The sequence below is a fragment of the Tamandua tetradactyla genome, chromosome 5, assembly GCF_023851605.1.
Source record: "Tamandua tetradactyla isolate mTamTet1 chromosome 5, mTamTet1.pri, whole genome shotgun sequence".
NCBI lineage: Eukaryota > Metazoa > Chordata > Mammalia > Pilosa > Myrmecophagidae > Tamandua > Tamandua tetradactyla.
The window spans coordinates 11186015-11211813 of NC_135331.1; the positions used below are offsets into that span (position 1 = coordinate 11186015).

The 25799-nt window shown below is 38.7% G+C and overlaps 2 protein-coding genes across 3 annotated transcripts in view; one reads left to right on the forward strand and one right to left on the reverse strand.

Moving 5' to 3' along the window:
• GPN3 (GPN-loop GTPase 3) lies at positions 1 to 17374 on the reverse strand. The gene is made up of 8 exons (XM_077159832.1): positions 16791 to 17374; positions 13533 to 13641; positions 9675 to 9842; positions 5724 to 5848; positions 5009 to 5124; positions 4756 to 4852; positions 1159 to 1287; positions 1 to 577 (listed from the first exon to the last, which is right to left on the reverse strand). Exons 1-8 carry the CDS (start codon positions 16836 to 16838, stop codon positions 515 to 517), a joined length of 855 nt encoding a protein of 284 aa, XP_077015947.1. The 5' UTR covers positions 16839 to 17374; the 3' UTR covers positions 1 to 514.
• The window catches only part of FAM216A (family with sequence similarity 216 member A), an 11517-nt gene continuing 2825 nt past the window's right edge, over positions 17108 to 25799 (forward strand). Inside the window, exons 1-3 of one of the 2 annotated variants that reach the window (XM_077159833.1) lie at positions 17108 to 17703; positions 19291 to 19331; positions 24653 to 24774. In XM_077159833.1, the coding sequence (XP_077015948.1) occupies positions 17612 to 17703; positions 19291 to 19331; positions 24653 to 24774 (255 nt within the window). In that variant the 5' untranslated portion in view covers positions 17108 to 17611. The remainder of the gene's footprint in view (positions 17704 to 19290; positions 19332 to 24652; positions 24775 to 25799) is intronic. The other variant, XM_077159834.1, reaches the window with a different exon arrangement.

Genomic DNA, 25799 nt, shown 5'->3' on the forward strand with positions numbered 1-25799 from the left:
ACACAATTACTTTTACTTTTTTAATTATAGAAATAATACATTTTTAGTGTAGGAAAATTAGAAGATACATATAAAGCAATGGTCCTATCTGTATCCTTCCAGATTTTTTCTGTTGGACATATTATATATACACATGTAAATTTTGTTACAGTAATTCCCACTCCCCCAAAAAACTCAAAAACAACAAAAATCAAACATAGTAAATTAAGTTAGAATGGTCTTAACTGTAGCATAGATCTACTTTATATTTATATGTATACATACAAATCTATGTGCATTTATTTCACTTTCAACTTTGATAAGGTTAAAATAATGCCAAATGATCCTACTTCAAACAGCAGCAGTTTCAGAATGATTCAGAACTTGATTCATGCATGCTGCAGATAAACAGCCAAGTATTATTTTTTCATTGAAATATGTAGCTTTCTACAGTTGCCTCCTCTGAAGAGATGAATGTTCTGCAGTTTCAGTCACAAGCTCTTCACATACATACAGTCATATTTTAGCAAAATCTTCATTCATTCTGGCCTTCTTGAAAATATTCATCAAACACAGAAGAGGATTCATCTTCATGTTCCTGACAGAGGAAACAGAATAGAAAATACATTAAATTCCACTCAGTTAGACCTAGAATATGTTTACATATTTTTCAGGTAATATTCTATAATGAGCTAATGCCCAACACCAGTTCTGCTCATAAGTAATGGCTAATAGTAATAAAAGACATGATGGATAGAAGTTTTCCAGGTATGTGGTAAAGTACTCATACTTCGTTGGAAGCAACTCGCATTTGCGTTTACATTCACCCTGACTCAGCCTATTTGCTGAGACTGTGCCCCTACTGCCAAATAGCATCAGTCTTTCCACTGACCTACGTGAGGGCATCCCAAGTTCAACTGGATTTCACCTCCTTTTTGCACATATCCCCAATATCTGATCACAAAGAAAATAATACAGCCTCAACAAAAGGTAGAGTAAAACCGATACTGCTTATTGACACAGGAGTCAATTTCAGAGATCACCCAGAAATGCCTTGGTTAATGCGACCACTAAGACAAAAATTAATTTAAGAAGTTGCCTGGATTTTGCAGGAAACCAGTTAAGTGGTGGCAATCATTTCAACCAAGAGCCATCAAATATCCCAAACTCAGAAATTACCTTTGGTTCTTTAAATTCCAAATCTTCTCCATACTGAATGGCAAAATCAATATGCTGTAATACGATGTTCATGCTTTCTTCATCTGACTGATCGTAAGGTAAAAATCGAACCATGCTGTAGTCGTCAATCTACAAGTTGGGGATTGCAGAAAGGTTCATTCTGAAGTTGTGTAAAATATATAATGTTCAACCTATATTTGAGTCTTATAACCATTTGCACTTCTGATTACAAACCTCTGTGTGTGGGCTGGAAGAGCTGGAGACAGAACACCAGCAGGTCATTATTTATTTTTCTGATCTCTGACCTACTAGAACACTCAGTGGTATGTTACTTAACTGGACACTTACTATTAATGGGTATTTATCTGCATTCAACAATCACTGGATATTTCATAAGGGCATAAGCAATTCTCAATTCCCAAAATGGTTTGAAATACTAGACATATCAGTTAATTTACTGGCCACCACCAATAACTACTTCTAAATTAAACTGCTGCCTGGCCACCCTACTTTCCTCTCCTTTGCAAGGAAATAGGTTTGGACTGTGATTTTCATAAGAGTGGCCAATACTAGACCTGGTAAACACCAGACCTGGGGTTACCAATCCAGTGATTTGTCAGCAAACTTGACTCAGTGCATTGACCAAAGAAAAGCTGTTTGACCAATTAGACTCACTCTCTTTGGAGTTGAACCTGAGAGACAAAGAGAAAGCAGCCAATTGGTGTTAGGCTGTAGTGAAGTGATTTAAGAGAGCTGCAATTATCTGTAGAATGATTAAGAAGTTGTTCGAGGACGTGGCAAGATCAATGTGTTAAGCAGGAAAGTGCAGAGAGGAGCAAAAGCTTACGGGCTGCTGAGGAATGGAGAAGGAGGTCTTGCTTTCTAACCTGGACCTCCCAACTCGACTTCCCAGGAAATTCAGCTGTGCTTTCTGCCTTTAGTTTCTCTGAGAACTGCTATTATGACATTGCCACATCCTCCACCTCCAGCCTCACCCCTTGGTCTACTGAGAAATCAGGAATATATCAATATTCAGTCCCAATCATTTGAGACACAAAATCTATGCATTAATGGCACAGACATAAATATTTCAGACTGCATGCCAAGGCTCACAGAAGAGAGAAATGGCAGGTAAAATCGTTGCTGTGGAAATTCCAGTAAACTTGTGGTCAGCCAGACTAACCTGCCAGGTATTAAACACAAGGTTTCACTTCTTGAGAAATGGGTGATGAGGTCAAAGCCATCAGTCCCTAATAAAGCCTTCATAACATCTGATAGGTTCATGGTCCTGGACACTGCTGCTTGCACAACCCCATTCCTCCTTCTGCTGGTTGCAGTCCTGGATTCTCTCCTGGGAAAATACCTCTCTTCTACAATTCTCAGTCCACGAGGTTTACGTGGTGCTGTGCAACTCAAGGGAGAGGAATGGGCCTAAGGTCAGCCAACAAGAGCATCAAATGTCCCTGGCCACAGCCAGCTTCAGGGATGGGCTCATGACTGATACTGAGGCTGACTAAGAAAACCATAATCCTTTTTGCTGCACCAAGAACTCTGAAGATAGAAATGAGGAACTGCTGATTGTATCTTGTTACAGGGAGAGAGAGTCTGTTGAGAAAGGAATAATACAGAGTACCCAACCATGAGAAGGAGAAAGACCAGGTTCTAAAAACATCATTGGAGCCCATGCCCCTCAAGCTAGCTACCTTAAGTCAAGATCAACCCCTGGATTTTTTCAGTTGTGAGCACCAATAAATTTCCTTTGGGCTTAAGCTCATTTAGGATAACGTTCCTGTGCAATCGACTTGCAAACAAAAACCCAATATCATTTCCAGACCATCTGCTAGAACTCTATATAAAAGCTTGATAGTCCCCTGCCAAGAACTTGAAAGCCTAAGGACTGAGCAACCAATCTCTGCTCCCAAATGAAGTAAGGAAAGGAAAACATGCACCTCGTCTGCGGAGTTTTCCCAGGCTGTGTACAGCAACCCAACTAGACCTGTCCATAGCTCCAGTGGGGTCCTGTTTCTGTGCTTTGGAACTCTTTCTATAGGGCAGTGGTTCTCAAATTTTAGTGCTTATAAGAGTCACCTAGAAGGCTTAGCTCCACCCTCAGAATTTCTAATTCAATGGGTCTTGGGTGTAGCCTGAGAATCTGGGTTTCTACAATGTTCCCAGGTAATGCTAATAATACACAGTATTATCAGCTGCTCTCAGGACATTTGTGGCTGGAGATGTCTGAATGTAGTGGCACCCAAGATCTTCTCTTTTCGGAACCAGGTAAATTGTTTTTTTCACTTGTTTTTACACAGTTGCCTACAGAGCAAGCGCAAGGAATTTTAATTTGAAAGTGCCTATCAGTCCCCTATTAGGACACCCTAATAATTACCTGAGCTCCTGTGCCGGTTTGAAAGTATTATGAACCCCAGAAAAGCCATGCTTTAATCTTGATCCAATCTTGTGGGAGCAACCCTTTAATTCTGATTCAACACTGTGGCACAAAATTTTTTATTAGATTATATCCATGGAGATGGGGCACACACAATTGTGGGTGTAATCCTTTGATTAGATGGAGATGTGACTCCACCCATTCCAGGTGGGTCTTGATTACTTTACTGGAATCCTTTAAAGAGGAAACATTTGGAGAGAGTCAGAAAGGACAGAGTAGGCAGAAACTTCAGAGGAGAGTTGACAGAGCAGAAATGACGGAAGCCTCAGAGCCAACAGAGAGAGCAGATACAGATGCTTGGAGAACAGCTGCTTCAGAGAAAAAAGGCACAGATGTTTGGAGATGCTTGGAACCTAGCAGACATCGCCATGAGATGTTAAGCAAGGCAGGACCTTGAGAGAGCAAGGGAAGCCCAGAGAAGCGAAATGAGGAACCTCCATAGGAACAGAGGCTGAAAGGACAGAGCCCACAATCAAGGGAAAAGCAGATCCCAGCAATGTGACTACCTGAGAGAGGTGTTCCTGACCCACTGGCCGTTCTTGAATTAAGGTATCTTTATCTGGATGCTTTACTTTGGACATTTTTATAGGCTTAGAACTGTAAACTTGTAATTTATTAAATTCCCCTTTTTAAAAGCCATTCCAGTTCTGGTATATCGCATTCTGGCAGCTTGCAAACTAACACAGCTCCTTTGCATGGGTTTTTGCTTCCAGTAACTGGTTTATCAGGCCAATGCCCTGAACATAATAATCATTTTCTAAGTATTTGAGGACATATATAAAACAAAAACAAAACCCTTAAAATTACTTAAAAAGTAAACACAAAAGACATGTTTGCCAAAATTCTAGTGCTCATTCTTACAACTCTTACCAGATCACAAACTAAGCATTAAAGTTAATGGAACTCAGTGTGGATTCTAGGGCAGTTAACCACAAATTCTGAGAAAGTGCCATGGCTATAGTATGATCTACCCCTCCCTGTGGCTCAGAAAGGCCTCCACAAGGAGAGCTGTTTTGGTTGGTAGGAGGAAACAACACTGTGCCCAAAACAGAAATTTGTGTCCAGTGTCTATTTACGGTAAAAGTTAAGAGTTGAAAAAAAAAAAAAGTGTAGATCATTAAAAGAAAAAAAAATTGTATCTGAAAACTTACCAGTCCACATATAGCATTAGTCAATTTTTTGAATTTTTTGCTTCTTAAGTCACTTGTAGAATCTTCTAACAAAGAATACACATCTGGATCTAGAAACCTTTAAAAGTGTAAAGAAGAGTGATTAAAAAAAGAGAAGAATAAATCAGGAAACTAAATTTATAGACTGACAGGACCTCAAGCCTTAATAAAATTTAAGAGCTTTATCTTTGCAATTGAGATCTGATGCTAATGGATGAGTTGTGGTAAAACTTACCTTTCAATTTCCTTTTTAGCTTTCTTACTCAGCAGATCCATTTTTGTCATGATGTTAACTTGCGGAATTTCTAGAGAGATCATTGCACTCAGGGCTGCCAAGATGCCAGACAGAAACTGAAGGAAGAAACAGAAAAGGGAAGATGAATTAGCTGTTGCTGACAAAGTTGCCTGGTCTCTGAATTAAGAGAAGTTTCTGCTCCTGCTTGCAACAAAATTGGCATAAGCAAAAGAAATGCTAATATTAAAAGAAAAAAGACAGTTTTCTAATCAGATGATCAACGCTTGGTTTCCAAAGGTGAAAATTAGATGACGGAGATTTAACGTGTAGAGTGTGCATAGAGTAAACACACATCTCTTAAATCAATCTCTCTCGTCTCCTTCCCTACAGAACATTCCTCAAGAGTTAAGAGGAAAGAAAATTTGGTTTGGATAATTCATAAATTGGACAAAAGAACATTAAAAATAAACTATTTTATTTAATATGCATCTGCCTCATTTTTCTTAAAAAGCAGCTCCTCAAAATCTATATACGTCATCATAATTTACTTTTTTTTTTGACTTAAAAATACATTATCATCATCATAATTGAGTAATAAGAGGATATTTAACAACTCTGGAACACAGTTTGTGAGATATCCAGAATCACAAAATGATTAAAGGACACTGTCTTTGCCGGTACGAAGTGTTAGAAGTCAAAACAGATTTACCCTCACCTTGAATGACTCGACCATGAACTGAGAATCGACAAGAAAAACACCACACACTCGGAATTCCCACTGTTCCAGCTGCTGGACCAGCTGTTTCATAACAGGCAGGTGAGTGTACAACTCAATCTGACCTACAAGAAGAATATAACAAACAGGAAATAGGTTAAATCATCAAATTACAGGAAAGAAAATTTCTCCATAAGACAATAAAAAAAGAAAGGGGGCAGGGGTTATGTGCAGCAAGTCAACAGCTGGTAGTAATACATTGAATTTTTAAGGGGCCTTACAGCCTCTCAAAGCAATCATAACCAAGCATTCCACCATCGGAATCCCAAGTAAACTATCCAGTTTTATGTAGAAAATGAGGTTCTTCACACTTTAGCTTTCTGTCAATCAAACTAAGTACTTCAGGAATGGACAGATGAGCAAAAAAATAAGTATAAAATAACAAATAAATAATGGGGGTATAACAGGTAAAAAATATTGGGTAGATTGTAATACTTGTGGTTAATGAAAGGGAGGGGCAAAAGGTATGGGATGTATGAGTTTTTTCTTTTGTCTTTTTTTTTTTTCTGGAGTGATGCAAATGTTCTAAAAATGATCATGATAAATATACAACTATGTGATGATTATGTGAGGCACTGATTGTATACTTTGGATGGACTGTATGGTGCGTGAAGATATGTCAATTAAAAAAAAAGATATAAGGACTTCTCACATGGCAAAAAAAAAAAAAGTAAGTGCTTCAATGAGAGGTTACCAGAGACTGCAGGGAGGGGACAAGGGGGAATTATTGCTTAGTGGGTAGTCTCTGATTGGGGTGATGAAAAGTTTTGGTAATGGATGGTGGTGATGGCGGCACAACAGTGGGATTAGAATTAATGCCAATGAACTGTACACTTACAAATGGTTTTGTCCCAATGAATCCCAGAGTGATTTGATCAGTGACTGGAAAAGTATTTGCCAAGTCCCCTTCGGGGAATGGTGAGAACGGGGAGAAATTAAACTTCCCCAAGTTGAATTCTTGATATTCTTACAAGCAGTGTGGACAACCAAAGCATAGGCTGAGCCCCCAGTCTTGGGGTTTGTTCATATGAAACTTAACCCCACAAAGGATAGGTCAAGTCTACTTAAAATTTAGGCCTAAGAGTCACCCCTAAGAGAGCCTCTTTTGTTGCTCAGATGTGGCCTCTCTCTCCAGCCAACACAACAAGCAAACTCACCACCCTCCCTCTGTCTACGTGGGACATGACTCCCAGGGGTGTGGACCTTCATGGCAACGTGGGACAGAAATCCTGGAATGAGCTGAGACTCAGCATCAAGGAACTAAGAAAAATCCTAGAATGAGCTGAGACTCAGCATCAAGGGATTGAGAAAATCTTCTCAACCAAAAGGGGGAAGAGAGAAATGAGACAAAGTGTCAATGGCTGAGAGATTCCAGAGTCGAGAGGTTATCCTGGAGGTTACTCTTACGCATTAAGTAGATATCACCTTGTTGTTCAAGATGTAGTGGAGAGGCTGGAGGGAACTGCCTGAAAATGTACAGCTGTGTTCCAGTAGCCATGTTTCTTGATGATGAATGAATAATGACATAGCTTTCACAATGTGACTGTGTGATTGTGAAAACCTTGTGTCTGATGTTCCTTTTATCTACCATGTCAACAGACAAGTAGAACATATGGAATAAAAATAAATAATAGGGGGAACAAATGTTAAAATAAATTAAGTTTGAAATGCTAGTGATCAATGAAAGCGAGGGGTAAGGGGTATGGTATGTATAATCTTTTTTTTTCCTGTTATTTTATTTCTTTTTCTGTTGTCTTTTTATTTCTTTTTCTGAATTGATGCAAATGTTCTAAGAAATGATGAATATGCAACTATGTGATGATACTGAGAATTACTGATTGTATATGTAGAAAGGAATATATGTTAATGTTTTTGTTCTTAATTTTTTAAAAATTAATAAATACATAAATTAAAAAAATGGTTTTGTTATATATATGTTGCACAATACAACGTTTTAAAAAAGAAGGAGCTACAAGGGCATATGCCATTTGAAACTATTCATTAAGCTCTTTACTTACAATGTGTCCTCTTATTTTCCTTCTGGTGTCATACATGCCCCCAGCCCTTCTTCCTCAACCATACTCACACTCAGTTTCGTTCAGTGTACTTACAATATTGTTACCATCAGATAGCATTGTGCTATGCATTTCTGGATCTTTACAATCAGTTCTACTGAACATTCTTTATTCCTTCAGCATCAAATGCCCGATCTCGACCCTCTTTCTATCTCCTGATAACTTGTGTTCTTAACTTTTACTCTAAATTTACTCATCAATGTTAGTTTACATTAGTGAGAACATACAGTATATCCTTTGTTTCTGGCTAATTTCCCTCAGCATAATGCCCTCCAGGTTCAGCCAGTGTTACCTGCTTCATGACTTTATTCTGTCTACAACTATGTAATATTCCATTGTATGTATATACCACAGTCTGTTTAGCCAATTGACTGTTGATGGACATCTGTGTTATTTCTATCTCTTGGCAATCGTGACTAACGCCACAATAAAACACAGGTAAGTGAGGTGCAAGGGTGGTTCAGTGGTAGAATTCCTGCCTGTCATGTGGGAGACCCGGGTTCAATTCTCAGCCCATGAACTTCTGGCAAACAAACAAAAAACAAACAAAAACAAAAAGTCAACAAATGGTGCTATGCTGCAACAAGGGGATACTCACATGGAAAAAGAATGAAATGTGACCCCCGCCATACAGCATACAAAGAAAAAACAAAAAATAAAACACAGGTAAACAACTATCTATGCCTCTGGCTTCAGTTCCTCCAGGTATGTACCTAGTAATGGGATTACTGGATAATACGGCAATTCTATACTTAGCTTCCTGAGGAACTGCCAAACTGCCTTCCAGAACAGTTGCATCATTTTTACATTCTGATCAACAGTAAATGAGTGTGCCTCTTTCTCCACATCCTTTCTAGCACTTGTAGTTTTCTGGGTTTATTTTTGTTACTGGCCATTCTAGTAGGTGTGAGATGATATTTCACTGTGGTTTCAACTTGCATTTCCCTAATAGCCAGTAAGGTAAGCCTCGTCTCATATGTTTTTGGGCCATTTGTATTTCCTCTTCTGAAAAATGTCTGTTCATGTCTTCTGCCCATTTTTAAATTGAGTTTGTCTTTTTCATGTTGAGTTATAAAATTCCTTCATATATTTTGGCTATTAAACCCTTATGGTTTTCAAATATTGCCTCCCATTGCATAGGCTGCTATGTGTCATTTCTGTAGGTAAAAGCATGCTCAATAAAACAGAGTGGGTTGGGGATGGAGGATTAAGGCCATATGATCACAGCAGAGTTAGGCTTAAGTCTACAATTCACATTATGGCCTAAGAAGCCATGTGTGATTACCTGTTACTGCCAGCCTCACCTTTACATTTTCTTCTTTGTTATCAGACTCTAGCCACGCTGATCTTTTCAATCCCACAAACCTCCTTGTTCCTTCCTGCCTCAAGGCCTGCAGCAGGTTGTGTCTTCTGCCTGGATCACACTCTCCCTCACCTTCACTCTGAAGGCCCAGCTAAAAAGGCCACTTGATTAGAAGCCTCCTCTAAGCTCCCTCCACGTGATGGTCTACGCTACTCCTGTGGGGCACCTGCCACAACCACACATTAAATGATTATTAGGTTGATTTTTATTTATACTGTCTAGCACTCCCATCCCCATCTGACTATGAGCTCAGAGGACAGAGGCCAGAGGCCAGATCTACCTTGCTCTCTATGGTATTCCCAGCACGCAAAGAAGCACCCCATAAACTCAAGGAATAAGAATTTTGCACCTCAATGCAGTACAGTGTAGAGCTACAAATGCACACTCCACTTTCTCCCACTGAGGACAGAGTGATCACAACTTTAAGGAAAATGACACAAATTGCTGACTTACCTGGACAGTCAAAAAGGATGTAGTCATCTTCTACATGGCCGAGACAGTTCTCTAGCCAGTCAAAATTATTAGCAAAGTACTCCATGCAAAATACCAATCCTCCATTGGGACCGAACCTCAGAGAATCATCCTCCATCACGTCATCTACCTCGATCAGTTCCCGGATGTCTGAAAAGAATAGATAGGGCCCAGAATATAAGCATATCCATTCAAATTATTACCCTCACACATAATAATTAACAACCATACAGAGAACTAATTAAATTATTGTATAGCCATTCAATTGAATACTATGCAGCCATAAAGGGGAAACTCTTTCAGTACTGACATAATATTCTCTCCCAGGTATACTGTTCAGGTAAAAATGCAAGGCACAGAACTAAGTAATTACACTATCATTTGTGTTTAAAAAAAAAAAAAAAAGAAGAGACAAAAATTCACCACATATACATAATACATGTACAAATTTTATTTTCTGTGCATAGACTATCTGTGAAAGGATATACCAGGAGTGGTAATGCCGGCTGACTCCAGCAAGGGGAGCTAGATCATTGGGACATAAAGCTGGGAAGGAGATTTTCTCTTGTATATTCACTCTTTCATACCTTTTGCATTTTGAACCATGTGAATATGTACTCCTATTACAAAAAAAAAAAGTATCACAAAGCCAACCAACCAAACAAAATCCCACCTCCAATTATTCACATGATGATCTTAGGGAAGCTACATAATCTCCCTGCGCCTCACTTTCCTGATTCATAAAACTAAGGAGGTTGGTGGAGAATTATACATCCTGGAGTAGAAGGACACAGACCAAAGGAGATAATGTACATACATCACTTAGGGTAGGGACTTAAAAATCTCTTATTGATATTTAGAAGTTAGTACTTACAATTTTCTACCTTATGTCTTTTTGCTTAAACCTACAATCTCCATTCATGGAGAACTGTGCCTCACTCATAGCTGGATTTGTACTAATAACATCTTCCTATGTACTCCCCTTAGGGATAAACAACTAACTCAAGTTGGGAAAATAAATTTGTTTCCTAAAAGGATGAATCAAGGACACTAGTTAGTCTGTAAAACACCTGGACCACAGAAGGATGTGAATTTAGGATTGGGGAAACTTTACTGGGCCACATGCATCCTGAGGCAGAGAAAACTGGTTCCCAAGCAAGAAAAAAGACAGAGAGAGACAGAAAGCCTGCCTCAGTTCCTGTTAGTTTTCTTGTTTTGGGTTCTAGTCTCTCAAGAAGTCTTGCTGTTGGGTTTTTTGAGAGACCCTGATTTCTTCTAATAAATTTTATTTTTACTTAATCTAGCTTGAGTGTTATTTGTTGCAATCAAAAGATCTCAGAACAATGAAACGTCCTTTCTAATGTTTTAATTTTAACTGATATATATTATATATTCACATACCATGTAATCATCCAAAGTGTACAATCAGTGGTTCACAATAGCTTCATATAGCTGTGCATTTATGACAATTGACTTTTTCTTTTTTTGGTGAAAAATAACAAATATACAAAAAAGCAATACATTTCAAAGCACAGCACAACAATTAGTTGTAGAACAGATTTCAGAGTTTGGAATGGGTTACAATTCACAATTTTAGGTTTTTCCTTCTGACTGCTCTAAGATACTGGAGACAAAAAGAAATATCAATATAATGACTCAGCAATCATACTCATTTGTTAAACCCTACCTTCTCTGTATAACTCCACCATCACCTTTGATCTTTCTCCCACTCTTTAGGGGTATTTGGTCTATGCCCATTCTAACTAAAATGCCTTTTTCTTAAGATAACTGTTTCATGCCCTCCCCTCACTCCCTTCCAGCCACTCTTAGCTGACAACCTCACGTGTCATTAACAGAAATTTCCACTTTTCCACCAGCAATATAACAAGATTCCATACCTATCTCCCTGCCTTTCCTCCTGTTACAATGGAAGAAGCACTTTACCACTCTGGGTAAAGGCAAAATCCTCGACCTGTTCTAAATCCCCTTGTCTTTCTCAAGGAATTCATTCTTGTAGCCATTTCTACTCTCTCTCTGGCACTTTCACTTCTCCCTTTCTACTGGACTGTTCTCTTCAACATACAAGCAAGTTCTAGTTGTCATCTCCAATCTTAGAAGAAAATTTCCCTTGATCCCTCACACCTCCTTCCAATTATCACATCATTTTTCTGCTCCTTTTTTCTCACTGAACTGTTTCAGCAAGACTTCTCCACTCAATACCTACACTGCACCACCTCCAATTCACTCTTCAAATCACTCCAATCTGGTTTTCATCCCTACTACTACTACATTGAAACCGCTCATCAAGGTCACCAGCATTTTCATGTTGCCAAATTTAACAGCTACGTCTCTGTCCTCAAGATGACACAGCCAACTATTAGCTCTATCTTGAATCACTATCACCTCCTGGCTTTGGTGACACCATATTTCCCTCCTACCTCTCTGACTCTACCCCCTCCACCAGACCTCTAAGGATTATACAGCTTCATGCTCAGTCTTGAGTCTTTTTCTCTAACCACACCTTCTCCCAAAGTGATCCCATCCAGGCCAGCAACTTTATGTACTATCAATATGCTGCTGACCCCCCAATTTATTTGCCCAGGTGAGACCTCTTTTATGAATTCCAGACTATTATATCCAGGTGTTTCCATGAGATCACCTCCCATGTCTATCAGACATTTCATACTTAATAAGGGCAAAGAGAATTGCCCCAAACCCAAACCTTCTTGTCTTTCTCCTCAGTAAATGACATAATATATTGAATAGCTCAAGTCAGATACCTAAGAATTACCCTTGAGTTCTCCCTTTCCTATACCTTCCTGGTTCAACCCCCCCACAGAATGCTGTCAATTCTACGTGAGAAATACACAATGAATCCATTTGCTTCTTTACATCACCACAACTATCATAATCCATGACAACTAGACAGCCATATTACTGGTCCCTGTTCTCATCTTAACCTCCTGGAGTCGACTTTGTCATCTAAGAGCCAGAGTTTATCTTTAAAAACATTAATCAGATGTTAATAACTCTACTACATAAAACCCTCTGTTATCAGAATAAAATCTTAACTCTTCATGTCCTGTTCTATGCTCTAGCTCATTGACACATTCTACTTTTCTGGAAAATACCAATCCCATGCCACGTCTAGGCAATTATCTCAATATTCCCTCATCTTCAATTGCTTCCCTCCCTCCCTCATCCAGCTTGGCAAGTGCATTCCCATCTTGCAGGTCTTTGCTTAAATTTCTCCTCCTTACAGACACTATCCCTGACCAACTCACCTAAAGCAATCTCCCCTAGCTACTCTTTCTGATCATCCTCTTTGCAGTCTTTATCACAATCTCTAATATGTTTTTCATTTTGTTTAATACTTAACAGTCCCACTAAAAGGTTCATGAAGACAGGGATAGTGTCTGTCTGGTTCTCTGCTATAACCCAGATGTCTGGCATAAAATGGGTCAAACAAATAGATGAATTAACTAATTAAAATAAAATAAACAAACAAAAAACCACCTGGGCTGCTCACTGAAAGTGTGAGTAACAGTAAGCCAGCAGGACTAAGCATGAAAGGGACAGAGGGGAAAGGTGGAGAGGGACAAGTCCAATCACTTTGAATTCTTACATCAAGGACTCAAAAAAGATGCTGTCATGTACACATGACATCATGACCTTATACCACCACATGACACTAAGCCTTTTCTGTTCATCATGATTTGGAATTCAGGGGACCAGATTATAGTAATTAACTTTTTAGGTTCTGTGCTGAACAGCCAGTACTTATTCTGGTTCCCCTTCCCTCTTAACTTTTCAGGAAAAGAGTCTTTGCTCAGGACTCACCAGCCATCACAGAGTAGTTGAAGTGCTCGGCTGCAGGATCAAGGTTCACAACTTGGACAGATCGATTGAGGGCTTCACAGTGTTGGACCATGGTGGCACAGTAGGTGCTCTGCAATATCACAAGGCTAGAGGGGTTAGAATAGCAGGCAGTACAGTGCTAAACCCCCTTCTCCCAGGACTCTCCCAACCCCTTGGGGCAGTGTCCACTAAGTCCAGAACAACACCATCATTAACCAGGAGGCTGAGTGAAAAAAAAAAGCAAGAGGCACTGGGCTGGGAGTCAGGGATCTGACTGGATTACAAACCAGACCAGGACTGGATTCATGAATAACTTTGGGGAATCTGTTCTTCACTCTGCCCTCTATTTTCTTGTCTCTAACTAGAATGGCCTCCACGATTATTAAGGCTCCTTTTGCTCTAATGTCCTAAAAGTTGAATTTAAAGGGAAGATTTTGGATTATTCAGCACATGTAGTATCTCTACTAGCACTTGCACAGTCTAAACAAAGCTTTAGGTAGGGTATCAGGGACAATGTCTCTGAAGAGGGGATATATGGGACAAGATATGAAAGATGGGAATGTGCTTGCCGATCTGGGGGAAGGTTATCCAATAAGGGAACATTGAGATCAATACATAGTCTTGAGGTGGGCCATCAGTTTGCAACTTCTGGTTTAGAGAATCTTTAGCCCTCATGTAGTCATTACACTTTGTTAAAGTTGCCATGTTACTTCGCTGTCTACCTCACTATTAAGAGAAAGGGATGTGTCTTACTCAGTTTTATAAACTAAGGGACTATCACAGCATCTGGTACATAATTATTTGATCACTGTGCAGGTTTGAAGCTATTATGTACCCCAGAAAAAACATCTCTTTTAATCCTCATTTAATATTGCTGGGGGGACCTTTCTGATTGTTTCCATGGAGATATGACCCGCCCAATTGTGGGTGGTAACTTTTTGATTAGATGGTTTCCATGGAGATGCGTCTCCAACCATTCAAGGTGGGATTGCTTGCTGGAGCCCTTTAAGAGGGAACCACTATGGAAAGAGCTGAGAGAGCGCACACAGCCAGACATCTTTGGAGATGCAGAAGAACACCCTCAGGGAATCCTTATAAAATGAGAAGCCAGGAGAGAAGGCTAGCAGATGTCACCATGTTCCTTTCCAGCTGACAGAGGTGTTCTGGACCCAATCAGCCTTTCTTCAATGAAAGTATCCGTTCTAGTTTGCTAGCTGCCGGAATGTGATATACCAGAAATGGAACAGCTTTTAAAAGGGGGAATTAAATAAGTTGCAAGTTTACAGTTCTAAAGCTGCAAAAATGTCCAAATTAAAGCAAGGCTATAGAAATGTCCAATCTAAGGCATCCAGGGAAAGATACCTTAGTTCAAGAAGGCTGATGACGTTCAGGGTTTCTCTCTCAACTGGAAAGCCACATGGGAAACATGGTGATGTCGGCTAGCTTTCTCTCCAAGCTTCTTGTTTCATCAAACTTCCCCAGGGGCATTTTCCTTCTTCATCTCCACAGGTCTCTGGGTGTGTGGGCTCTCCTGGTTCTCATGGCTCTGTTCTTTACTCTCTCCAAAATATTTCCTCTTTTAAAGGTTTCCAGTAAACTAATCAAGACCCACCTGGAATGGATGGAATCACATCTCTCTCTAATAAAAAGTTAATACCCATAATTGGGTAACCCACACCTCTGTGGATATAATCTAATCAGGTTTCCAAACTATAGTACTGAACAGAGATTAAAAGCAACGGCTGCGGGCAGGCCACAGTGGCTCAGCAGGTAAGAGCGCTCTCCTGCCATGCCTGAGGACCTGGGTTCGATTCCCGGTGCCTACCCATCTAAAAAAAAAAAAAAGCAACGGCTGCCATCACGGGATGGATCAGGATTAAAACATGGCTTTCCTAGGATACATAATCCTTTCAAACTAGCACAGTATTTTTCCCTGGATGCTTTATTTTGGACATTTTCACGGCCTTAGAACTCTAAACTTGCAACTTAAATTATCTTTTTAAAAAGCCACTCCGTTTCTAGTACACTGCATACTGGCAGCTTAAAAACTAAAACAACCATTATTTTTAATTGACTGACTTAATTAAAAAATACGTTTGAATATAAGGTCCTCAAGGGCAGGTATATTTTGTATATATGTTTTGTTCCCCATGAAATCCCCAGGGTCTAGAACAATGCTTGGCACAAAGAACATGCCCAATGAGTATTTATGACAGTAAGCATCAAAAACTTGCTGTATGAAGGAATGAAGGATAGTACTGATCACAATCAGTCCAAAAATTAATCTGGAATATATGGTGGAATAGTAGCCCATGACAAACTCTGGGATCTATTCTGTAACTACTTGTTGAAGTGTGCTTTGAAAATTATTGCTTTTTTTCTTTCTTTGCTTTGTATATATAAAAATAAAAAAAAGTTTTATTTTTTACAATAAAATTTTTTTTAATTAATCTGTAATACAGAAATAATTTCTTTCATGCTTTCTCCTCAATGCCTTTATACATACTGTTACCTTTGCCCTTTCTATGCATCAGAGTGTATTTTAAATAACTAGTCACCTATGGGTCTTTCAAAATAGACTGCAGGCTCTGGGTAGACGCGAGACATATCTTAGTCACATGTATATTCCTTGTACCCACAATAGGACAATGGGTCAGAATCATATGCTTGTTAAATTAAAAACTGAAGCCATAAAACACCTCCACAGATTCTAGTGTTTCCCAAACTTCTGTTACTTGAGCTCTAGCATCACCTGTCTGCCATATTTGAGTGCCCCTAATATTAATATTTTCTTTACAAGAAAAAGTTTTATCTGTTGTAAATAGTAAGCTAATTATATTTTATCAAAACTTGAAGGTAACTGTAACATTAAATGCAACTTTAAAGTGCTTTTAATTCTAGCCAAATACAGCTGCCTGTCAAAGGCTGTGAGTCTAAATCTTGCTCTCTGAAGATTATAGAAATGTTCGAAATAACAGCACCTACCTCGTAAGGTTGCCGTGGGAAATAAACGAGTCATTTAGAGCAGTACTTCGGGCTGAGAGATCCAATAAATATTAGCAATTACTATGACTCCCTTTTCAAAACTAAACAATAAGGCACTGAAGTCCAGAAACAGAAGCTAGGTGCTCAGAATCTCAGGTTCCCCAATATACACCCGCCGCCCCCTCCCTCAGGACCCGAACACCCCACTACCCAGGAACCTCCGACTTTTCTCCCCTCCTCGCTCAAAATTCTCACCTTCCCGCTGCCTGCGGGGCCCATGACGAGCTGAGCATACCGAGGCATTTCAGGGCTCCAGGCTCCCAGGGACGCCGGCCACACAGAACTAAGATTCTGACCTATATGCTCCCTCCAGCCTTCGCGCGACGCCAGCTGAATTCCGGGAACACCACAAACCCGACCAATCACAATTCAAGTCCCTTGGGCGTTTACGGTTCTGCCACACCTCTCACTACGGAGAGTCCCGAGTGCCGAACTTCTTGTGAAGCGCTTCTTGAGGGAATCTCTGAGGGGCGGGGCCGCGGCGCTGGCGCTGGCGCGTGCGCACAAATAAGTGCCGAAATTCGGCGGTTTGGAGCCTGGTGACGGCTGGTTGCCTAAGTGATATAATGGATAACGCAAAACGCTCAGCTTAGCTGCGCCGGGCTGTGGTCCTTGGTTTGCGCACTGCTGTTTGGCCTATATACTGACACCCAATATTTGCGAATTTGCTGAGAGTCTGGAATACTGAGGCGGAGGGCACCTCCTATTTTAGGGAGCACGTGTGTTTCCTTTCTTGTGACGCATCCCTTCCACGAAAAATACAAACGAAAACGTGCAAACGCGCAATCAACTAAAGCCCTCCCGCCACCCCCCAGTTTAGCTCCAGGATTGTGGGTCTGCCCTCTTGGCGCTCCCGAAGCTACTCGGGCTGTGTCCGGGCCGCCTCGGAGGGGGTCTAGAAACCCGCGTCCGCCTCTTCGCCCCAGTACCTCCGCCGCCTGACGCACGCGTGCTGACGGGGAGAGGAGAGGGGAGAGCCGCTCCTCACACCGCTCGTGCCGGGGCTCCGGGAGGAGATGCCGGGCCAGGGTCCCGCGTCCGACTGGACCGAGTGCGGCTCCTCTGCACAGTCGCCCGCGGTGGCCGGGACCGAGGGTGGCGAAGGCGGGTAGGCTTGGGGTCCTGCGGGGCTGGGGGACGGCGGCCAGCCCGCGTCGCGACCCCCTGTCTAGTAGTGGGTGGGAGCTGGCTGCTCCGCGGAGGAACTGGGCCCCGGTGTACTGAAGTGAGCGGAGGGGAAACGTTTGTTGTGGTCGGGATGGGAAATATGGAGGCGCTCACGGTTTAGGGGAAGGGCTTCGGGGGAGGGTTTGGTGTACTGACTAAACGCGGGACTGCGACAGTCGCCTGCCTAGGTGCATCTTTCTGCCTCGAGGAGGCGCTGCGAAGCCCGTTGGAAACCTTGCCGTCTGGCCCCATCAGTATCTGCAGGCGAGGCCAGCGGGGAACCGGGTAGGGAGAAAACGTGCCCGGCTCTACGGAGGGGTTCCATGTCGATAAATCAGTTTCTTGTGTGTGGCATGGGCCACCATTCCTACAAATGGGGGCTCATAATCGCCGGTGAGCCTGATGGCAGTATTAGCATTTAGAGGCACCTTGCTCGTGAGATATTTTCTTCGCTCAGAAGTCTCCTTTTTAAATCCATTTCATTTTTAGCTGTTTTTGAACAATTATTTCCTGAATGGTGAAGACAAATAGCTACTGAAGTCACTGCTGCCGGCCTCTGCTCTAAAATACCTCCTCGTCTGCTCTCCCCATTATTCCCTAAAAGCGAGAGTTGTGGGGTATTCGCTGTCAGATGCAGCCCATAGTCATGGCATCATTGCTGTCTTTTTTTTTTTCTTTTCCTTTTTCCTGTTTCACCCTTAAAAAAAAACATTTTAATATTGTAGTTATTCATGTATATAACACAGTCTGCCATTTTAACCATTTTTAAGCGTACAATTCAGTGGCACTAATCATATTCACAATGGTGTGCAATCATCACTATCTGTCTCCAAAATTTTTTCAGCACCCCAAACAGAAGCACTGTACCCAATAAGCAAAAACTCTTCATTTCCCCTTCTTCCCATCTCCTGGTATGGTACCCTACCATCTTTTTTATATCTGGAGGTGGACGACTTCTTAAAGCTGGATGTGTTTCTTTTTTGTTCTTCACAGTGTTTAGCAAAGTGCTGGATCCTAGTGTATCAGGAGATCAATAAATTTTTGGTGAATGAATAAACTGTGGGAAGAGGGAAGAAGGGGTATTTCTGTTTCAACTTAATTTGAGAAAAGAAAAAAGAACTTGTATCAGTTCCAGCACTTAATTACGTAAAGACTAAGCATTTTCAATGCCCAAATTACTTTATTAAAGGGAAAGAGAGCAAGAAAATGTCTCATGGTTAGCACAGAAGCCTAAACCACTTTATCGAACTCATTGTACAAATTAGATTATAGGCTATAAAAGTAAAAACAAATCTGGTTTAAAGTAAATTCTTTGTAATATGGTTAAAAAAATCATATATCACACACTTTTCAAAAAAGCCTGGAGCTGTTAGGATTTAACAAGAATTACAAAAGAATATTTGTAAGACATTATGTTTGATGGAAACAGGAAAAGTGACAAGCATCTGCAATACTGTCCCTTTTGTCATTTTAAGTACTTTCTTTAAAGCTGTTAATTATTGTATATTTGCATTCTTTTTTAAAACAGATCAGCTGGACATTCTTTTTATCAGAATTCCAAAGGTACTGGTGAGTACTGCATACAGAATAGATACCTATAAATAACATGTTCAGAGAAGCCAGTTTACCTAATTACTTACACAATGGCGTCTTAAAAATAGATTATTTGCAGAATTGGTGAATTTAGGTCTTTTAAGATGTTTTGGAAGAACGCAGGAGGTTCTTTCCCTCCTGTTAATGTATCTCACATCAAGCATTTTTAAAAAGGTATTTGAAGATTAGCACTGAACCGAAAAAGAACTGTGTTTATACTTGAGGTTGGTTTAAAAGCACAGGGCACAGTCAGGGGTTTATACACAGATTAAAGGGAAAAATTCTGAATTTAAACAGCTTTAAAGCACATACAGTACTTCTCAATGTTATTTTCTTCTTACTTGAAGTAAAGGTTGGTGTTTTCAAAGTACTCACTTCTCTGCTGCAGTTAAGAGATTAAGATAGGCTACCAAAGTCCTCTCCCTAATTGCTTTTTTTGGGGGGTGGGATAGAAGTGGAATTTACTGACCTTAAGTATATATAAAAGTACAGTAGTTATAGTTTCCTACTTCACAGTCTTGCTGAATTAAAGTTAAAAATAGATAAAATACACAAAAATTAATACATTCTTTTGATGTGGAAGGAAATAGTTTGTCTATAGAAGAAATTTTAACAATTATTAGTTTATGAGGTAGACTTACTCAATTATATAAAAGCAAAAGCTCTAAACAAATATTCAAAATAAAAATGAAAAGGACCATGTAGGACCATGTTCATATAAAAACAACATACATATACGTCTAGAAGAAGCCATGAAAAACAATGTATCAAAGTGTTTTTAAATAGTTACTACAGAATGGTGAGATTAAAGGATTTTTATTATATTTTTTAGAACCAGTATACTTCACAAATCTACAACTGAAGTGTATTACTGTTTAATCAGGTGGATGGACGGGTGAAGGCCAGTACTCAACAAGTGCTTTATTTGTGTTCCTCTGTATTTGGACTTAAGGTCTCATCCTATTACAAATACTACAGTCAACTCCTGACAGGGGATCTAGATATTATTTGAAACTGATTTACCATCGCTAAAATTTGGCAGACTTCAAGACAATGAGCTAAACCCATTTTTAAACCCATTTTAAAGTAACAACTTAACTATCTACCCTGACAATAAACTACATTTCTGTAATAATGTAGGACAGTTTATCAAAATTAGCAACTTTAAAACATTTAAAATATTTTGACTTATACATTTACAGAAAAGTTGAGAAAATGGTACATAGAATTTCAAGATCCCTTTTATCTTTTCCCTCTGATTCTCCCGAATATTCACTATTATATATGTACATAAATGTTTATTCTGAAATGCTCAAGAGTAACTTGCAGACATGATGGATGCCCCTTTATTACTAAATATTAGAAATTGTATGTCTTTTTTTTAAAGGGATTATCTTACCTACATTTATGTATCTCACAAAATAATTATCAAAATCAGGAAATTTGAATGATGCTATTATCTAATCTACAGATTTAATTCAGATTTTGACTGTTGTTCCAATAATTCCTTGATAAGAAAAAAAAATCCAAGACGAAGCATGGCTTTCAGTTGTCAGGTTTCTTAGTTTCCTCAGTCTGGCATAGTTCCTGAGTCTTTCTCTGACAGTTTTGGAGAGGACAAGCCACTTCTTTTGTAGCATTTCCCTCAGTTGGGATTTGTGTGATGTTTTCACTTGGTGAGATTCAGATTATGCATTTTTAACAGGAATACCACAGAAATTAGGATGAGTTTGTCTTGGTTCATCCTATCAGGAGGGACATGCTGTCAATTAGTCCCATTATTGACAATGTTAATCTTGATAATTTGGTTCAGGCGATGTTTGCCAGGTTTCAGCACTGTAAAGTAACTATTTTACTGTTTGTAAAAGTATCTTGTGGGAATATACTTGTAACATAAATATATCCTGTAATTCCTCAAACCTTCCTTCATTAGTTTTGTCATCCATTTATGGCTCTTGACTGAATCAGTTATTATGATGGCTAGAAAATGGGGATTTTCTAATTCTATCACTCATTTTACAATTGGCAGTTGGTTTTTTATTATAAGGAAGAGCTTTCCTTTCATTGCCATTTACTTCTTCATACCTATATTTATTTATATATCAGTGTGGACTCATGGATTCTTACTTTTAGTTAATAGGTTACTATCCTTTACTATTATTATTTATTTTGATGTTCAAATCATAGATTTGGCCAGTAAGAGCCCTTTTAAGATGATTAATGTGCCCTTGCAATTTGTCCCACTTACTCTTTGAGCATTTTCTTACTTTTTGGCACGAAATATTGTAGATTTATCTTGTACTTTCTTTGCCTCAGCTATAGAGTCGGCTATTTCTTCAACAAGCCTGTGGTAGGCAAGGATCGTCCCACAAAGATGTCCACACTCTGATCCCCGCAAATATGTTACATGGCAAAAGAGATCTTGCAGATGTAAAGTTACCGACCTTAAAATAAAGAGATTACCCTCGATTATCTGAGTGGCCCAGTGTAATTACATGAGCTCTGAAAAGTAAAGAACTTTTCTGGCAGAAGTCAGAGAATGAGGAAGTTAGAAAGATTCGAAGCATAAGGACTAAACACTCTGATGTTGGCTTGAAGATGAGGAGGGCCTCGTGTCAAGGAAGCAGGAATTCAGTCCTATAGCTGGAAAGAACTGAATTCTGACAATAGACTGAATAAGCCAGGAAGCAGATTGTTCCTCAGGGCCCTCATATAATAGGCCATGATTTCAGCCTCGTGAGACTAAGCAGAGGACCCAGCTGAACCATGTTATGCCCAGGTTTCTGACTTATAGAGCCATGAGATAATAAATGGGTGTTGTTTTAAACTGTTAAATTTGTATTGATTTGTTATGGCAGCAATAGAAAACTATTTTGGGGGGCCCCACCCCCCTTCTTTAGTGGAGTATCATACTTAGAAAACAAGATTGGGTGCTAGGTATGCTCACTGATAACAAAATATCCTTGTTTCTAAGCTCTTAGTGGACAGTGCTGGAAAAAAGATGTATGTATATTTATACACACATACATGCATGCACTTACATGTAAGCACACACATGCATGCCCACAGATAGCTACATCCATTACCGTCTATCTCCCTAATATGTGAACTAAAACCCATGAGTTTTAAATAAGCAAATACTTGTTTATTTACTTGCTCAGTCTTAAAATGTATAAGAAATAACTTCAGAATTGTTAACCCATGCCTCTGTAAAAAAGAAGCCTGGCAGTTAGAGCTCAATATTAAGAGTAATTTTTGTTTGAGGGCGTATAGTTCAAGCAATATATTCAAGTTACTTGGGTTAGTTAACTATATGTAGGACTTCATTTAACATGAACTCAACACTTATGAGTTCAGAAATACGTGATTGGCAGTTGAAAAAAAAGGCAGAGAGAGGATTAAGATTTTTAAAAATTATTTCTATGATTAATTTTGTTTATTGTTACTAGTGTTTATTTGCCTAATTTATTAAAGAATGTGTGATAGGTATGTTCATATAAAAAGTACTTATTAAATAATGGAGTTCACTATTATGCGTGATCTTCAACGTACATGAAGGGTCTTGGAACATATTGGTCACATAAAAACGAGGTCCTAGTGTATTGATTTTTTTTTTTTTTTTGGAACCCAGTGGGAAGGCAGGCATTCTAACCACTGAACTACCTGTGCACCCTGTATTGATTTTTAAGCATTTCATTTTCTATAAAGAAATGCTATCACATTTTTCAGAAAGTTAATTACAGTTCATGATATAATATACATCTCACATTTATGACCTGAAAAAGGATTCTTTAAAATAAACTTTTTCAAGGTGATTTTTCATTGTTGGAAAACAAATTCGTCCTTCAAATATCTCTTATCTGCACGAACCATCCAGTTTGGCCTTTGCTAATCAATAATATTGAAACAAAACTATCTCATTCAATTTACTAACTATAAATTTTTAACTTAAAACATGTTTTGCCAGTTTTATGTATAAAAGCAACAAGCTGGAAACAACCCAAATGCTCACTAACAGGCAGATGGATAATCAAATTGTGGTATATACATGTAATGGAATATTACACAACAATAAAAAGATTGAGTTATTATTACATTTTTGAGGATGAATCTCAAAATATTTGTCAGTTGTAACAAATATACCACAATAATGCAAGATGTTAATAATATGGGAATCCTGTGTTTTATGTATGTTCTATAAATCCACAACTTCTCTAATAAAACTATATATGTTTGTGGAGTAAAATAAGGCCAAAGAAAAAAAGTATTATATTGTATGATTCCATTTATCTACAATTCAAGAAAATGCAAACTAATCTATAGTGAAAGAAAGCACACCAGTGGTTGCTGGGAAGGGCGGTGGATTGGGAGAAGGAGTTATTTCAAAGGGGGGCAATTCCTGATGAATTTTTGCCAGATGTTGATATTCCCCAAACTGCTAATGAAGACTCTACCCTAGACTGTTACTGGTATCATTTGTATCTGGAACTGAAAACTATTTTCCATGCTTCTCAGAATATGTCTTTTATTTTTATTAAAAAGCTGTTATTCTGCCATGTCAGTATTAAAAATGATGACATAACTGAAACTATGTGAAAGTAAGTTTTAAATTTCTGCAGTAAATAGCCTTCATTTTAATATTGCATTATTAAAGGAATAAAATTTGTGGTATTCTATCTTGAATCAAATAGGAGAATCCACTTAAAGTTTATTATAGCTTAGCTAACAGAATATTAGGAGTGGTATTTCTAAGATAAATGGATAAAAGTTTGAGATATGGCATAGTAGCATGGTATATCCTGACTGCTGTTTACTATCAGTGCTTCCATATCCTACTGAATAGAATGTTAAAACCACATACTAAAGTCAAATGAATAATAAAATAATTTTGTTGTAATCTTTAAAGCACAAATGCTGCATATATAGTCTTATGTTTCTGATATGCAATCAACTAAAACAATGAGATATTGCCAACAGTTTGCATCTCACCTGAGTTGAAATTAATGTAGTCCATATATAATTTGACAAAAAGTAATAAGCTCTGTTGCCTTAAAACCATAGTAAAAAATTCTTCCAGCATTGTATATTGTTTATGAATTATCTTAAAAGATGTTTGTGTGCTCTAAAACCAAATGACACTCATGAATAAATGTCTACTACTTTCAAATTTAAGAATCTGATGCAAAACACTCATAATAAACCAGAATAATCATTGACACTTGTAAATATAGAGATCTTAGATCTTAATAATTAATTTATTGAATATGAAATTCTCATGATAATGTCCTTGCCTACAGAAAGAATCAAAGATGGACACAAAGTGGACTCACCCACAGCCAAACTGCAAGAGTTATGGAAAACTCCTCATATTCAAACAATTCACTTCCCTAAATCAATGATGGATACATCCTTTCTAAAGGTATGATAGCAGGGAAATGGCACATTATATAAATAGCAGTACTCTTTGTGAAGTTCTGAGCTGAACTTTGTATTAAAAATAAACTTCTTAGCAGGTAAGGTACTGCAGCTAACAAGGTCTACTAGTATATTGTCTTAGGAGTCAATATCTGTTGGGTAAACTCATGAGTGAATTTAAGAATTTTATATCGTTATAGATTCCTTATCTTAAGAGTTCTTTCAGGCTTTTTGCTACTTCAGATCTAATGTCCCTTTACTCAGAAAGCTCAATGACATGAGCATCAAGATTGCTGAGGAAAGTACCATCCTAGAGGTGGTAATCCAACCTCCTAAAGATAACACAAATACTAAAAAATTATAAGTAGATTTTTAAAATAATAAGCAAAAATTTTACAACAGTTGACCTGTACTACTCATTAAAGATCATAGCCTCCAGAAGTATCATATCTAAAGTACTATAAATTAGGGTTACTAAAGACTTTTGCAAACTGGTAAATTTTTCTGATCAACATTTTGAATCTTCTCTAGGTTTATTATCTCCTCAGTTCAGTATAATGGAATCTTGCTTCTTTCAGTATTAATTTCTAAAATCAGCAAGTACAGTGAAAATCTGTCAAAATTACATATTTTAGAGACCAACATACTATCCCCCCACATGTCTAACACAGCTGGTTATTCTTCTGGTGCTGAAAGACTGTTTCCTTAGTTGAGATGAAGTAAAGTAATTGGGTTGCTTTTAGGTACCATGTTTTTACACACATACGTACCAATCAATCAAAAAAAAAAAAACCCTTAAATACTAGAACCGTATCAAAAAGGCAAGATGTTCACACTGAGAGGCACATGGGAACTAAAACCCACTGACTGGATAGCAGATCCACACCTTCTTTGTCTAGGTGAGTAGTAATCAAACCTCATAGTGTGCACTGGAATCACTTGAGTGGCACGGCAAATAGAATCAATGGCACTATGTAAGCAATCATTTATTTTTCTCTTTTTGGCTAACTTTTGAGTTAACTAGCTGAA

What these genes read in the sequence shown, in the direction of transcription:
- GPN3 (XM_077159832.1), bottom strand. Translation starts at nt 16,838, where the DNA reads ATGCCTCGGTATGCTCAGCTCGTCATGGGCCCCGCAGGCAGCGGGAAG. An exon ending in GCTAAAAAGGAAATTGAAAG is followed by an intron (nt 4,853 to 5,008) that starts GTAAGTTTTACC and finishes ACACTTTTAAAG; the next exon opens with GTTTCTAGATCCAGATGTGT. An exon ending in TGGAATTTAAAGAACCAAAG is followed by an intron (nt 578 to 1,158) that starts GTAATTTCTGAG and finishes TTCCTCTGTCAG; the next exon opens with GAACATGAAGATGAATCCTC.